Source organism: Nicotiana sylvestris, chromosome 8, assembly GCF_000393655.2.
Source record: "Nicotiana sylvestris chromosome 8, ASM39365v2, whole genome shotgun sequence".
Classification (NCBI taxonomy): Eukaryota; Viridiplantae; Streptophyta; class Magnoliopsida; order Solanales; family Solanaceae; genus Nicotiana; species Nicotiana sylvestris.
The window spans coordinates 164,838,084-164,855,066 of record NC_091064.1 but is presented as its reverse complement, the minus strand read 5'-3'; the positions used below and the strand labels follow the sequence as shown (position 1 = coordinate 164,855,066).

The 16,983-nt window shown below is 36.5% G+C and overlaps 1 protein-coding gene across 5 annotated transcripts; it reads left to right on the top strand.

The window, feature by feature from the left end:
- The first annotated feature begins 2,553 nt into the window (after positions 1-2,553).
- On the top strand, positions 2,554-9,384 carry LOC104247285 (NADP-dependent malic enzyme-like). 5 transcript variants are annotated; one of them, XM_009803239.2, is made up of 20 exons: positions 2,554-2,601; positions 2,968-3,204; positions 3,940-4,060; positions 4,153-4,227; positions 4,812-4,963; positions 5,084-5,189; positions 5,352-5,417; positions 5,965-6,060; positions 6,179-6,250; positions 6,391-6,474; positions 6,558-6,656; positions 7,393-7,440; positions 7,523-7,576; positions 7,709-7,807; positions 7,905-7,994; positions 8,134-8,211; positions 8,332-8,406; positions 8,487-8,577; positions 8,761-8,889; positions 8,975-9,384. In XM_009803239.2, the coding sequence occupies exons 2-20, from the start codon at positions 3,050-3,052 to the stop codon at positions 9,061-9,063; spliced, it is 1,779 nt and encodes a 592-aa protein (XP_009801541.2). In that variant the 5' UTR covers positions 2,554-2,601; positions 2,968-3,049; the 3' UTR covers positions 9,064-9,384. The 5 variants fall into 5 exon arrangements, with proteins under 5 accessions (XP_009801541.2, XP_009801544.1, XP_009801542.1 ...); XM_009803242.2 differs by having other exon boundaries at positions 2,592-2,704; XM_009803240.2 differs by lacking the exon at positions 2,554-2,601 and adding an exon at positions 2,615-2,704 and having other exon boundaries at positions 2,984-3,204.
- Positions 9,385-16,983: the final 7,599 nt, after the last annotated feature.

Here is a 16,983-nt window from a genome sequence, read left to right as displayed (position 1 = left end):
TCGGTGAATCTTAAAACCGGAAGATATCCACATTATGTGACTCTGCAACGGTTGCTTGTTATGCTGAGTTTAACATCGAGGATGATGAAACTCAGAGAGATTTTTTGAGGACTCCGGATGAATACCGAGAACTTATTTGATAAAAATGTTGGAAATGTACGTGAAGCATGAAGACGTTCGCTATAATGATATTGCGCAAAGCAGTGATAACCCTCAATCATCAAGATATAATTAAATAATTAATTTTTATAAATAAATATTCACATAAGGGTTCTAGACTCGATATTTGAGGCCCAATAGCACCAAGATATCTTAAATTCTTCTATGTGTTAGTTTTATTATAATTTTATATGTTAGTTTGTAACTTAAATAATTAATTTTTATAATTAAATATTCACATATGGGTTCCAGGTTCGTGGAGTCCAGTAGCACCAATTTATTGTATATGTTAGTTTTATTATTTTACATGTTAGTTTTATAATTTCATATGTTTATTTGTAAATTAAATAATTAATTTTTATAATTATCCAATATTTAATTATTAAAGATTTATATATGTGTTCCAGGATCGATATTTGCAGCCCAGTAGCACCAAATATATGTTGACTATAATTGGACAAAGTTTGTGTTTGATCTATCAATTATCTTGACGTATTTTTGAGTATAAGAGATACTTAAACTACAGGAAAACTACGCTAAAAGGCACTACATTTTACTACACTAAAAGACACTACATTACTAGTCTTTAAGCAAATAAATAATTTAAATCAGATAAAATACAACAAATATATTGTAATCACAAAACATTCACAAAAATACATATAAAACAGTAATAGTAATTTATTAACAAATAATAACTATTTCATAATTTTTACATATTTTTTTACTACATTAATATCTTAGTCCGGATAAAAATAACATACCAATTTAATCGCAAAAAAAAAATACAAAATAACATACAACACATTCAAAACAATTAATATGCATTATTTATACGAGTTTGGACATAAACTAAATAGGAATACCTCGATTTATTTATGTTTTTTCGGAAAGTTGAAGATTTGAAAATTTGACTCCGCAACAAGCAACCCACAACAATAGAGGGCTTGACTAGAATGTCGGACCAATAATATCTACTTTTTATGGGACGGGTGGGGTCCACACGAGTTTTTTGATTGTTAATGGGGGGGGGGGGGGAGACCGCCGTATTTTTTAAGGGGGAAGGGGGAAGATTCAGGACAGAAACGCGGGGAAGGGGAAGGGATCTATTATTTATGTATATAAAATGCGGTTCATTATCGTATTTTATATAAAACGCGGTAATGTATCGCACTTTATATAGAGGTCTTATCAGCTACTATATAAATCGTTGTTTGTTACCGCGTTCTATATAAAACGTGGTTATTAACCGCGTTTTATATAGAAATATAACTTCTTTTTAATTCAAAAAAATATTTTGAGTCCAAAAGAACCACATTTCAGTTCTGGACTCCATCCAACCTTCATAGCGGTGCTAGAAATGTTTTTGGGAATTGTGCAAATTGTAAAAGGTTGGGCACGTCCAACTCTTATGTAGGATTTGAGGAGGTAAAAAGGCAAGCTAAGGATCAATCCCAAATTCTAGCAGTATAAGTTTGCTTTACTATTTTTTAAGGGTAAAATAAAAGTTTTAAGTTAAATTATTTTAAAATATACAAATATAATATTCTTCTTGAAATAACTATAAAGAAAAGTGTACAATATAAAATGGGACAGAGCTGGTGGGATTTTACAAATTTAAAACTTATACTCCCTTCTGTTTCAGTTTATGTGAACCTATTTAGCTCGACATTGAATTTAAGAAAAAAAGAGAACACTTTTGAGCTTGTGGTGCAAAATGAGGCACATATATTTTGTGTGACTACAAATTATTGGATAACGGTAAATTATTTTTCAAATATAGATTATTTTTTTTTTGGCACGAACTAAAAAAATATAGGTTCGTATTAATTGAAATGGAGAAAGTATATAGAAGTCGATAAAGCTATGGTAAAATATGAACATTTAATTTAAAATCATAAAACAATAAGTCGATAAAGTAGCTCAAGACTATTATAAACCTTTTTAGAGACATTTATTCTTTAACATTCTCCTGCACATATAATTCGGCTCTAAAATTCTACAAGTGAATTTCATTTTTTGGTCTTCTATTTTTGCTCGTTCTTTTCCTTTTTTTCTCTTTTTTTTTTAAAAAATGTAGGAATAACTCAATTATAAGTAAATGAGTTACCTGAAGTAGCTCGTCATGTCGAAACATGTTAGTGGCTCGCTGTGCTTATTGAAGTTTAGTTTTGATGTCGTGTAAAAATTGGGAGCATCCAACTAAATATATAATGGAGTATTTACTTTCAGCATTTTTATTAAATTTATTTTGCAAAAACCCTTCTTTTCGAGTAAAAAATCACCAAAAGAAAAAAAAAATTCAGAAAATGTTTGGGGGGCAAATATGTCATTATAAGGAAAGAAATAAACCGATAACGGCGAGCGAGGAATGAAAAGAATGGCAAGAAAGAAAGGTTCAAAACTGGTAACTGTTGCAACTACTTCCAGTCCTCACTTTGTGTAAGGCAACGCGGAATTCTCCGTCTCCTTCTCTTTCTCATAACACCTGTATTTTACTTATTCCTCTCTCACAATGATCTCATTCACCAGACCCTATTTCCTGGTACTCTCCCCTAACCCACTTTCTTTTTTTTCTTTTGGTAATACTTTCACACTATATTACTCAGCAGCGTTTTCAGTTTCACACTTAAATTTTTTAATTTGACATTGAAAAGTTGCATTCAAACATTTTGAATTTCATTGTTTCTTGGGTTATAAAAGGTGGGTTGTTCTGTTCTTGGTAGCAGAAGCAAAGAACATTTGTAGTTTTCTTGGGTATTTATTTACTCTTTCTTTTGTTGTCTTTGTGGGTTATTGTTGTTTCAGTTTGTTTCATTGGCAGAGAAAGGCATTGGGGTTGTTTTTATTGGGTCAAAGAGGAGGAGGAATATTAAAGATACGGGTAGTAATGGAGAGCACATTGAAGGAAATTTCATCAAATGGTGATTCTGTTCTTGATATGAAAGATAAATGTGGTGTTGCTGGTGGCGTTGAGGATATGTATGGAGAGGATAGAGCTACTGAAGATCAGCCTATCACCCCTTGGACTTTTTCTGTTGCTAGGTAATCTCTTCTATTTTTTCTTTAATTGTCTATGATCTTTTGCTTCATTTTGCTATGAACAACAAACCCTCTAATCCCACAAGTGGATTCTGGGGAGGGTAATATGTACGCAGACATTACTCCTACCTGGGTAGAGACTCATTTTGCTATGGTTTGTGTTAATTTATTTTTTGGAAAATTTTCAGGAAACCCGCAGCCGCTACCCTTCGGTGCGCGCTGGCTAACCTGCTCACTACGTAATAGTTCGCAAATCACACAGGAGATAGAAACTGCACTAGGCACACCCGGTGCGACGGGCTCTAACTGAGGAAGCTGCTAGTGAGGGAATCGATCCCAGGTCTCTCATGTGGGAGACCACTCACCCAACCAACTCATCCAACCCTTGCGGGCTGTTGTGTTAATTTATTAATACCCCAAAAGAATATTGTATTACTCCTTGTTTCATTATGTAAAATTTTAGTGGTCTTTGTAGATCACAAAATAAGGGATCTAATGTGTGGAGAGTAGTTGCAAATTGTGTTATTATCCTATTTCCCTTGGATTATCTGATTTTATTCAGTTACTTTCCTGTTCCAGGCGTAGCGTTTTACTTGTTACCCCTTTTTGTGGCTGGATTGACAAACTAATGAGTGTTTGGTTGTGAAAATTGTGAATTTAGTTTGTGTTATAGGCTGAGCATTGTCAACTTTATGTGATAACTAGTCCTTCCTGACAAATCATCTTTGTTGATTTCAGTGGATATAGTTTGTTACGGGATCCACACTACAACAAAGGGCTTGCCTTCACTGAAGAAGAGAGAGATGCTCACTATCTGCGCGGCCTTCTACCTCCTACTGTTTTAAGCCAAGAACTTCAGGTTATTCGATAATCCTTGACTTATAAACTTGAGTTCTCTGTTTCCATTTCCACTCATAATTAGACCGCTAAACCTTTTTCATCAAATATCAGGAGAAGAGATTGATACACAATCTCCGCCAATATCAAGTTCCACTGCAAAGATACATGGCCATGATGGATCTTCAGGTAATTTTACCTCTTCTGTAACATGTTAGATTCCATGTCAGTTAAATTTTATGAGGTTACATATTGGATCTTTTGTATGTTTGCATGGCAATCGGTGTAAAGTCTTGGATTTACTCCTTAAAGGATGTTTTTATGGAAGTAATCTACTTTAGTTTTTTTTTTTAATCTTATGACAATGGTAAGCTATCAAAAAAAAATAATGGTAAGCTATGCGTTTAAAATCTCACAATTTACCTATTGGACTTACCAATATAGCATGTCTATATGGGTCCAGAATTCGTGTCCTTTTCTCTTTGTCGTTTTTATTTTATCATGTGTGTAACCCTTTTTATGCCCTCTTAGAGCAAAGGCTGTAAACTACCACATCTATAATTTGAACACGCTAAATAATTTGGCATTTCTCAAGGACTGCATAAGAAACTATCTGGGGAAGAGTAAGGGAATACAATCTCCATTAATACGTTACTTGGCTGTTCTATAACCTAAGTTATTTCATGATGATTCCACTCTATGATCAGACTGATCGGTGATTCTGTGTCTCTGCTGCTAAAATTCTGCTTATAATTTGCTTTTGCAATTCGCAGGAAAGAAATGAAAGGTTATTTTACAAGCTTCTCATCGATCATGTTGAGGAGCTCTTGCCAATTGTATATACCCCAACAGTTGGCGAGGCTTGCCAGAAGTACGGAAGCATTTTCAGGCGTCCTCAGGGTCTCTTTATCAGCTTAAAAGAAAAGTAATTTCCCTTGTTCCTTTCTTTCTTTGTAGTCATCCATTTTTTCTGTTCCTTTTAATTGTACGTCAAATGCTCTTCTGCTCCATGTTAATGTACTTACCTTTCTACTGAAACTTTCAGGGGAAAGATTCTTGAGGTATTGAAAAACTGGCCTGAGAAGAGTATTCAAGTCATTGTTGTAACAGATGGGGAGCGGATATTAGGACTTGGTGACCTTGGCTGTCAGGTAAATCTGTCAAGTTCGTCTAGTTATCGGATTTATTCCCTAATCGCGTGTTATTTGAACAACTGGACAGAACTAATTAGAGAGACAGTTCTATCTCTACTTTACTTGTACACAGTTGCAGATGGATAACATCATTGACCAAAAGTTCCAAAATTGTTTCAGGGTATGGGTATTCCAGTTGGAAAGCTCTCTCTTTATACTGCTCTTGGGGGTGTTCGTCCCTCAGTAGTAAGCACTAGTCCAACTTTGTTTCTTTGTACACTTATCATTATCTCAAACTGATCTCATAATTAGTCCTTGTGCTTTTTGCATTTTGTGGATGGAACGCTTTACACTTCTTGAAATTTGCTTGCCTCCAAATTTCCCTTTTTACTATGCTTTCTCATACATGTCTGAGTGGAATTTTGGCTATTTCCAGCTTGTATTAATTTGGATGCTATCAGCCAATAAAAATTTGGCATGTTAAAGAAGATGAATACGTTTTCTCAGAGGATCTCCATCTATGTCCACAAAATTCTGTTTCTTCTAATGTCTATATCAAGTGGATCAGAATATCATGTGTTCTAACATCTTAACAGATTTCATCTTCTTGAAGTTTTAATGTGGTTTCCTTGTCTAAACTTGATATGGATCAGTCTTCAATGATATCTTCCAAACAACTAAAATGTTTAATATTTGTTGTATCAGTATGAGGGCTGATATTTATGACTACATTATATTGATTTCATTAGACAATCTGTGTCAGAAATTCACACTATTATTTTTTAATCTTCAGTGTCTTCCTATAACCATTGATGTTGGCACGAATAATCAGCAGTTACTGGATAATGAGTTCTACATTGGACTCAAGCAGAAAAGAGCTACAGGGCAGGTCTGATGATCTTTTCCATTCCTTTACTTTGCGTTGTCAGACTACAGATGAAATTAATGCAGTTGTCAAACTCTACCTTTCCGGAAGCTGAAATTTCATTCATGTTTTTCTCTTAAAGGAATATGCTGAACTTCTGGAGGAGTTTATGTCTGCAGTTAAGCAAAACTACGGAGAGAAAGTCCTCATTCAGGTATGTCACTAACTTTAAATATCCTAGTGCATTTGCTATCTTCTCCCTGCTTCCCCAAATATCATGAAGCACCAATCTGAAGAACTTTGTCTCTTCGGTTCACTTATTTATGTCCTAAAGTTGCCTAATAAATTTTTCAGTTTGAAGATTTTGCAAACCACAATGCATTCAATCTTCTTGCAAAGTATCGCACTACACATCTTGTATTCAATGATGATATACAGGTAGATATTGTGAGACTGACCGGCAACTTGAAACTTTTACCTTCTTTTTGAGTGGATTAATAATCCTTATACTTATTTTACAGGGCACAGCATCTGTGGTTCTGGCCGGGCTTATCGCATCTCTAAAACTACTTGGTGGAACACTGGCTGACCATACTTTCTTATTCTTAGGTGCTGGAGAGGTGAGATTCATCAACCATTTCCCCTTCACATTTTCTGGGTTATTTAATTGCTCTTCAAGAGTTTCATTATGTACTAATACTGTATATTGGTTTGGACTAGAACAGTAGGCAGATTTTATTCTACTTAAATTAGAAAGTAATGTGACACCTTATTTCCCGGCAAGAGCTTCAGCCTTCTCACTGTCCAACTAGATTAGCTTTTGCCTTCTTTTTTTTATAGTTGAAACAAGGGTTTACTACTTAACTTTACTTGCTTATTTCTTCAGAGTAGTTTATTCATATACATTTTAAGTTAATGGCACAAATTTAGGCACGAATTTATGTTTTTCCTTTACAACTCACCATTTTCAGTTGGCCATGATATTTAGACCTAGGACTTTATCTTCTGCTTTGGAGATTGATATAATAACTAACTTCCATCAATTACAGAAATGTCTGTTTCATTTCTTTGCAATCTAGAAGCCTAACTACCCATCTACTGGCAAAAGCCTGAGATGAAAGGCGGGCCAATACTGTCCATTAAGGCCATTAGTGCTGCACTGGTGCTAGTCTATCTGCTAAAAGAACTTTTTTCCTGGATTAACTAGACCAAGTGGATACCTATATACAAAATGGCCATATACATTGGGGATTTTGTAAATGTCATAAAAATACTGATCAAAATATCAATAAGAGCACATTATGTGTCAACGTTAGGAATCTTGTTTTTAACTTTCTTGTCTTTTGCTTCCTGAAGGCTGGAACTGGTATTGCTGAGCTCATAGCACTTGAGATAACAAAAAGGGTTCGAACTACTCTTCATCTTCTTTTTCTCATTTTTTCTTTTTTTGAATCTTCTGTACTAAATTTCTGGATTTGCCTTTCAGACTAGTGTTCCTTTAGAAGAAGCTCGAAAGAAGATTTGGCTTGTTGACTCTAAGGTATATATCATGATCTGACGTTCCAGTAAAATGCCACACGCAATAAATTGATCTCTACCTACATGCTTGAATATCATTTATGTTCGTATCAGCATCTCCTTTTCCCACAAACAGTTTTTTAATTTATTACAGGGACTGGTGGTTAGTTCTCGTTTGGAGTCCCTTCAGCACTTCAAAAAGCCTTGGGCTCATGATCACGAACCTGTTAAGGAACTTATAGATGCCGTCAAGGTGTGAAATTTGCGTCTTTCTATTGAAGCGTGATGTGACTTAAATAGATGATGGCAAAAAACACATTCCTTATCTCACTTTATTCTCCATTTGTTAGGCAATAAAGCCAACTGTTCTAATAGGAACTTCAGGAGTTGGAAAAACATTTACGAAGGAAGTCGTGGAGACTATGGCTTCTCTCAATCCGGTAGGTCTCCCCCTCTCTCACACATGCACATGCACACACAAATGAAATATGCATGCATAGACACTGCAATATAAGCTCCATGAATCATAGTCTACAATACAATGAAGTTTCTAATTTTGGCACAAATGATGTTCTCCAGAAACCTCTCATTATGGCTTTGTCTAATCCGACATCACAAGCTGAATGCACTGCTGAGGAAGCGTATACATGGAGCAAGGTAAATTCCAGTATAAAGCTTAGATAGCTCAGGGTTTCTACAATGTGCTAACTCAAGCCGGTAATTTTTTATGTACAAATTACTGAGCGCGTTACCTCTTTCCCTTTCGGCCACGTACAGGGTCATGCAATCTTTGCTAGTGGAAGCCCATTTGACCCGTTTGAGTATGAGGGACGGACTTTTGTGTCTGGCCAGGTGCTGCTCTTTCCCAATAGCAATTGACTGTTCTTGAGTAATAATTTGGATATTTACCCTTCTTTTGCTGAACTTTTCAGGCCAACAATGCCTACATATTCCCTGGATTTGGTTTGGGAATTATAATGTCTGGCACAATTCGTGTGCATGATGATATGTTACTGGCAGCCTGTAAGTATATTAAAGTCAAGAATTACATATACTTCGAGTCTGATTTAGAATCTCATGTAATCTCTTTATCAGTTAATTAACATGTACTATAGATTGATGCTAATTTCGTAGGATGTTAGCGAAAGGAGGGAAAAGTCTTTTCATGCATGTAATTTGACTTCAATCATTTCTTTCATGAAACAGCGGAAGCTTTGGCAGCTCAGGTGACAGAGGAAGACTATTTAAAGGGACGGATCTACCCATCATTCACTAACATCAGAAAAATATCAGCCCATATTGCGGCCGAAGTAGCTGCTAAGGCATATGAACTTGGTGAGTCCTCCAAAGTGGTTTAACAAATTAAGCACCTAGCTCAAACTTGCTGATGATGAATCTTTAACTTAACCACTTTTTTCAGGTCTAGCAACACGTCTCCCTCGTCCTACGGATCTTGAAAAGTATGCTGAGAGCTGCATGTACACTCCAGTATACCGCACCTATCGCTAAACTGGGAATTTTGGCTGACATTTAATCACATTTCCGGCTATATTAGGAGCTTTGAGTTTTATTTTCAATTTTATTTATAGATGAAACATTTTGTATGCTACTTCCACAACCTAGTAGAGTCATTCATGTTTGTTAATAAATTTTGTTATTAGCAGTGAGAAAGGATGAGATTTCCTGATCTTACTCTCCTTTTTCTTTTCTTTTTGTTTTTTGTTTTAAAGAGTTAAGAGGTGAACATTGTTGGCCAGTTTATATTAGTAGAAGCAGAACTATTTCTTTGTCAGATGACACGCTTATAATAAATTCTGTTTTGCCGGAAAATATCTCTCTGTATGAAAAAAGCTGGAAACTGTATACGCTTCTTTAAGATCTCGCCGGAGAAAATCTGAAAATCAGAGGTTTGCTAACTCCGATCGAAAAACCAACCAAAACTCATCGGAATTAGAGATCTATGTCAAAAATGGATAGTGTTGTCAGAACCCTAGTTTTTGTCGTCCATATCTGCTGGAACTTCGATTGGTTAGATCGGGGAGTTGCCTCCATTTTCTCATATTGCCACAACGATGTATATAGCTATATTATACCTAATGTGAGACACTGACACTTTTTGAGTTTAGCTATTTAAACTTAACTCTCTAACGTCTTAACTTGAGGATTTCCTCTCACTAATTAAAGAGATATTGTGCTTCATAATCATGGAAGATAAAGTTATGTATTGCGAATTATCAATCAGCCCTGAATCTTGTTCTGCTTCAGTTAATACTTATGTCTTTGATCTTGACTTTTAATGTATGCAACTCTGATGTACTCTGCACATAATCATCAAAGATTCCAGGTTATGTTGAGCATTTGCTGTCTGTTTTCTCCAATAGTGTCGTCACCATGTATGCATTTTTGCTCGTATTTTTCAGCTTTTTGTATCAAACCTCTTTTACAGTTGAATTACTTATCTATTTAAATATAGGAGTCTCTCCACAAGCCTTGCTTTATTTCTGTGAAATTGTTAGGTTTCTCTTTCGTTAGCAAAGAAGATGCGTCTTTATAATTCAAGCTCAAAGAGCGCGAGAAATTCAGTGCGAGTTTAACTCTATTTTGCACCAGAAAATTGAAAGTCCAAGCTGAATTAGATATATTTCACTTTGAATGCAAGTGAAGTGTTTGTCCACTATTTTGTTACTTCAAAGACAGTGATGCACAATTTATAGGTTTCTACTTTGCTGGTACGATACAAGGAACTAGTTAATGTTCGACACAACATATAGTCGGATAAAGTTTTGGCAGAGGGAGCCAGAAATGCTGCTGTGAGCACGTGATTTTTGCTTTACGAGAAATTACCCCAAAAGAAATCAAAAAATAAAACAAATTTCCTTTATGTACAATTTTTGAGAATTTGCGTGGCATTTTAGATAGTTATTTATAGTTTTGTATGTGAATGTTTATTTTTATTAATTAAAAATACAAAAAATATGTTGCGTGTGAATTTAGGATTTTATTCTACTATTAGGAATTAATTAAATCATATTTGGTTTTTCAAAGGAAGAAAATCACAAAAATACGTATTTTTGTATTTTTATCATTTAATATCTGATTGTGTGATTTTTGTTTTAATTAGTGTTTAATTTTAGATTTTAAGAGCCAATTAGATTTTAATTATTAAGAGTCAATTAGTATTAGTGTTTATAAATTAGGAATTTAAAAGGAGAAAAAATAGTAAAAGAAAAAGAAGGAAAAGTTGAGCAAAAATAGAAAGATTTCGGATTTGGGCAAATTTTAAAAGAAAACTCCAGGCCCAAAAACACATCTTACCCAGTCAAACCTTAACCAAACCAGACCTGACCTCTCATTAAAACCAAACGACCCTGTTTCTACACCAAACGACCCCGTCCCGTCCTTCACCAATTAATCCGAGCCGTTAAGATCATTTGATCTAACGGCTCAAATTAATTGTCACATTTAATATACCCCAAAACCCCCAAACCCGCTTCATTTCCAACTCCTCCCCCCCTTTTTGTTTCGTCTCTTTCAGAGACAAACCAAACGACCTCGGAACCCTAGCGCCGCCCTTCCACCCCCTCACCATAAACCCGGCGGCAACGACGCCGGAGACCGCCAAATTAACACCACGGAACCTCCATGCCTTCCTCTTCCCAAATCCCGGACCCTTGTACCTCGAATCATCCCCCACCGTCTCGAATCTTCGTTTGAAGATTCGATCGGAACCCTAAAGCCACCCCAACCAGTCCCAAACTCACATCACGGGACCCCCGGACCTCCCCCATCTCTAGAACACTGGGTTTTGCTCAAATCATGCTAGAACGGTTCGAATCCCAAATTGAACCAGGGAACCCTAACGAAGACCAAAACCGGAATTGGTCCAAATTAGAAGAAATTTGGGGTTCATAATCGACCTTAGTCGAGTGTTCTCAGTCGAGAACACTTGATTAAGGTCCATTTGACCTCAAAATATTAGAGTCGGTTCAAGCCTTAGCCCGTTTGGTTTCTGATTTTTGTGAGGTATTTCTCCTTTCTCTTTTGCTCTATTTTTATTTTTGTGTTTAGTTTGTTGTATCAGTTTTTGGTTATTTTGTCATTTATCTTCTTCTCCTCCTTTTACGGATCTTTTCTTTGGTCCGAATTTTTCTGACTGTTGATTGTATATTATAAACTACGTAGTCGATTAATTAAGTTTCGTCAATTAAGTGTTTGTAGTTTGTTTGTTCCCTTTGAAATGTTTGGTGCCAGTTTTGTTTATGTTGACATTCCCTGATTCAGAGTTTCAAGTTAGTTCGATTCTGCTGCCTGAATCCATTGGCATTTGAATTCATACTAGTTTCGAATTGAATTACAATTAATCAAGCACTTAGTTTGGATTGATATTGAATTGATAGCCCTGTTTTATGCACTTTAGATAGAATTACTGGTCCTGTTTATTCATTTTAGATTTTAGACATCAGAAAGCATGTGAATTGTAGTTCTTTAATGAATTAAAGGTAACTTGACAGCATGTGATGTCAGGGCATATTCATGCTGCCCATACTTGTTTAGTTTAATAAAAGGAAAACCATTTTAATAATGAAAAAGAGGGATGTCAGGGGAATCTGATGGGGAATACATTGTTGTTTGAGTCTTGAGTGGAAAAACAGAGGGAATAACATGGGAGAGAATCAGTTTTTAATTGACTAAGTGCTCTAAGAGCTGGAAAAAGAGGCCTGCTGTGATATATAAAAGGGAGGGAGTTTGGAGAGGAGAGAATCGAGTTTTTTAGAACCTAAGGGAGTCTATTTTTCGAACCAGTGAAGAGAGTTCATTCTTGACTTCAGTTCTACATAGAAAACAAACAAAAAGCAAAAGAAAACCTCTGAAAAACTCTAAAATTCCAGAAAAGGCATTGTTCCATTGTTAAATTCACAGTTAGTTTGAGATTTAGGCCAAATCGAAGCTACTCTAGGCTAGTTGTTTAAGCTGTTGGTTTCAGATTTGTCCCAACTGATTTCGAGTTGGTGTTTGATTTATTTCCAATTGGTTTTGAGTCGATCTGTTTAGCTCTTTTGGTTTTTCTAAAACATTTCTGGATCTCCGAGTTTCACTGGGTTGGTTCTTATTGTCCCATACTGCTGATTGTGGTGCTACTGCTGTTATTTGCTATCTACTGCTGCTGATTTACCTCTCCTTCTTCTCACTTTCCAATTCAGGTACACACTCGAATTAGCAATTGATGTAATCACAAATGAGATCGGAATGAGTCGACTTTCAGATTTGTAATCAAGTGTTAATCTGGATATATATAGGTGCAGTTTGTTTAAGTTGATAAGTAGAGATATGTATTCAGCTTGTTTGATTTGAATAGTATTACGAATTGTTTAATTGGAGACACATTTGGACTATTTAGTTTACTTTACTTGGTAATCAACCATGCTGTAGCTTCATGGTAATTAATACTTAGTTAGCTAAAGTTAAACTTGAAATAATGCAGATATATAGCTGATGTGAACTGGTATGCGACATTCATGACATTTCTGGTTTTAAGTTTAGTTTGCATTCGCATAGATTCGTATGGAATTGGTTTTTTTAGTAAGTCATCAATGGTTGTTTCGTTGGTGTATAGGCAGATTTGGAATGAAGGTTGATTTAGCTTACCTATGTTAGCATTAATGAAACAATCAAGTTAATTGGTTTGTCCAAACTAAAATCTTTCTTCGATTTATAATTGGAAGCTAGTGATTCAAATGTGTTCAGGGAACTTAACTTGCTATAATACTGCAAAGAATCGTTTTGGATTCTCGACTGATTGGTTCAAGGTAAAATGAAAACGTTATATTACCATAGAACACATTCTTAGGCTTTCCCTTTATTTGAGTAGTCTTTGAATTTATCGGATAAGGTATTGGACCCTATTGCATTGAAATCCATAGGCAGTTGGTATAGGTAGTTGCTTCAGTAATCAGTCCTCACAGGCTGGGCCTCAATACTCAACTGGACGGCCCAAGTCATGCTCAATTATGTGCCGTTTCAGGTTCAAACTTGGCAACTTATCAAACAATGTTAACAAATCAGGCCCCTTTTTCTTTATATTTTAAAGACAAACAGTATAGAAAATCATAGTCTTTTAGGATTGGCTTTAAAATGAATGAAATGAGCCTCGTCAAATAAAATGCATAACTTGTAGGGCCCTCTTTAATTGTTCATGTTTAAAATACTTAGAATACGGGATGAGCCGTCTAGCGAACTTTACGGCTTTCCCCAAAGATAATAATGCGTTAGACTCTTTTGGCGTGATTTTAATTAAATTACATTCTTAAACTCATGTGCGTATTTATGTGACCCAAATCCAAATCTCAACGGAGTCGAAATGTATTAACAACCACGGGTGCATTGATTGCGACGTGGTTCGAGATGCATTTTCACGACGTTGCAATTCTATTAAAAATAATAATAATAGCGGTTTAAAGTTAATAAAAGCACATAAGTTATAACATGTATTAAAATCAGATATTTAGCCATTACAACAATTTAAGCGACCGTGCTAGAACCACGGGATCCGGGGGTGCCTAACACCTTCCCTCGGGTCAACAAAATTCCTTACTTAGAATTTTTGGTTCGCAGACTTCATTTGGAAAGTCGAATATTTTCCTCGAATTGGGATTCAAGATAAACCGGTGACTTGGGACACCAAAAGCCAAACCTTTCCCAAGTGGCGACTCTGAAACAAATAAATAATCCCATTTTCGAATAATGTCACTTAAAAATGGAAAAACTCCCTCACGCATTTATCCTTCGGGGTAGGTGCACAAAAAGGAGGTGTGACAGCTCTGGCGACTCTACTGGGGAACCAAACCCAGAACTTCGGTTCAGGGTTCAAGAATTCGAGCTTAGAATAACTGTTATAGTTGGCTTGTTTTATCTGATTTTTACATGTTGAGCCTAATGTGCTAAATGCCGCTTTTACCGCTTTGATATTGTTTGGACTGTATATAAATTGCTACGAAACTATCCTCTCTTTGAGTCTTCTAAATCATCTGGGAAGTGTGCACCTCGTGTGACTTCTTTTCTGTTAGAGTCTTATCCCAATTTTAGAACGAGGTTCGGACAAGTTGCAAAGCCGGTGAAGCTTCTGTATTCCCGGTAGCTGCCCCCCCTCGGCTCGAGCTGTCCGCTCGGGTAAGCCAGGTCTAGAACAATAAACCCAGGTTTTAAATCTAGTATAACAAGCCTCATGTCGGATCCCTAGTAGGAACGTTTGTTTGCATCATGTGCATTTGACCTTGGAGACTCAACACAGGGGTTGAGTCTGTCTAGGACAGGCGTACCCAAATGAAAAAGACCATCCTGATGCATCTTACATGATACTTGCGCATTTGTTTGTTTCGGCTTGCATGTTGACCGGCTTCTAGAACAGAGGAAGAAAATCAAAAAAAAATCAAAAAATCAAAATATCAAAAAAATAATAATAATAATATAGGAGTGAGAGGTATGTATTTAGAAAATTCTGAAACTCTGCCGGAATTCCGAAAAAAAAAATAATACGTAGGCATGTTTCCCCTGTTACGTCAAAACGGGCGAACTATGCGGGTCTGATTCTCACCGGATGTGAGATACGTAGGCAAACCTCATCGGTTCCGGTCCACCATTTTCAAAAACATCCAAAAATATTTTCCTTTACTTCCTTCTTTAGAAAAGTCTTTCTTTAAGACCCCAATTTAAAAAAAATCCAAAAATATTTTTTTATTAATTTCTTCTCAAAATTCAAAAATATTTTCATTCTTCTTTCAAAATTGGAAAGAAAATTCAAAATTCAAAAATATGTCATTTTTAGAAGCATTTCTTTCATAAGAAGGTGATGTCATTCTTATCTAAAATAGTTGAATGTCCCCAAAAGGACGTCGGAAGGCCGTTTTTGCAAGAACAACCACCTTTAGTAGTTTTTTTTTAGGTTTTGGCCGTTTAGCAAACACAACCTTAAAATCTTTTTCCCCGAAGTGCTGAAAGGCCGTATTTGCAAAGCCGGATTTTTTATGGAATTTTGATAACCTTTTCTTGAGTCCAAATGAGTCATAACCTTTAAAATTAAATCACCCTAATAAATGTGCAGGATGAGCACAGATGAAAACGAACCCTTCGCAGCTCTTGAAGAGATCCCCTTACAGCTCCACATGTGGTGGAATGACCTAGGAAAAGGTAGCCGAGGAACTGTGATAAAAGTTTTGGGTGGTCTTGTCGGACTTTTTAACATCAAGCCAAGATTGGACGTGATTGAAGCCGTGATACCTTTTTGGGATCCGACTCTCAATGTGTTTTGCTTTTCTGATTTTGAGCTCACACCCACGCTAGAGGAAATTGCGGGTTACGCCGGCCTAGTGGAAACTTTAGAAGTCCGAACACTTACGACTCAACTCTACGCACGATCTAGATTCAGGAAGAAGGTAACAACCCTAGATGTCATGTAGCCTCCTGATTATAAATGTGGCGCGCTACACATCCATAATCAAGACTCTACTAGACACGGCTCATAGACAACCCCTAGGACAGACTTGCTCTGATACCAAGTTTGTCACGACCCAAACTGAAGGGCCATGACTAGCACCCGACCACACTTGCCGAGCACCAACGTACATTTCATCTAACCTTCATTATTATCTTTTAGGGCTGACGAGATCAATATAAATGGTAGACCTAGATCATGGACAACCAGCAATAAAATATGACGGCATGAACATACATAGCAGGGGATGACCAGACAATCAAGAAACTACATATAAGGTATGAGCTACCACGCTACTATGAAAGACTATACAACAAAAACTAGCCGACAAGGCATACCAAACTATACATGAGCCGACACCTGTCTATGAGCCTCTAAAAGAACATAAGTGTTGCAACATAGCCGGAACAGGGCCCCGACATACCCATAATGTCTATAACAAAAATTGCATACCAAGACCAAGGCAAGTCCGGAGAAGGGATCTCGCCAATCACCGCTGAACTGGACAGTCTACTGTGGTGGGGGAGCTGCACCTGCCTGTCTATCAGGACCTGCAGCACGACATGCAGTGTCCACAAATAAAAGGACGTCAGTACGAATAAAGTACTGAGTATGTAAGGCAAGGAACCATAAATACGATCAGTAATGTAAGCAAGGATAGAGAATATACAACCTGTAACATCTTAGTACCTCTGAGGGCTACTTACATGAAATGCATGATACATATGTATAAATACATAAACCTTTAAAGCATTCACCTCTGTGGGCATCATCATCATCATATCGTACCCGACCATAATAGGCTTAGTAAAAAAATGTACCCGGCCATCATAAGGCTCGGTAGAATCGTACCCGACCACGTGGAGCTCGGTAAAACCCAACTGATCAGTGGTTGCACAATAGGTGCCGTACCCAGCCAACTATAGCGTGGCTCGGTAGAG

What these genes read in the sequence shown, in the direction of transcription:
- LOC104247285 (XM_009803240.2), top strand. Translation starts at nt 2,675, where the DNA reads ATGATCTCATTCACCAGACCCTATTTCCTG. An exon ending in GGGGTGTTCGTCCCTCAGTA is followed by an intron (nt 5,418 to 5,964) that starts GTAAGCACTAGT and finishes TTTAATCTTCAG; the next exon opens with TGTCTTCCTATAACCATTGA. An exon ending in TATTCTTAGGTGCTGGAGAG is followed by an intron (nt 6,657 to 7,392) that starts GTGAGATTCATC and finishes TGCTTCCTGAAG; the next exon opens with GCTGGAACTGGTATTGCTGA.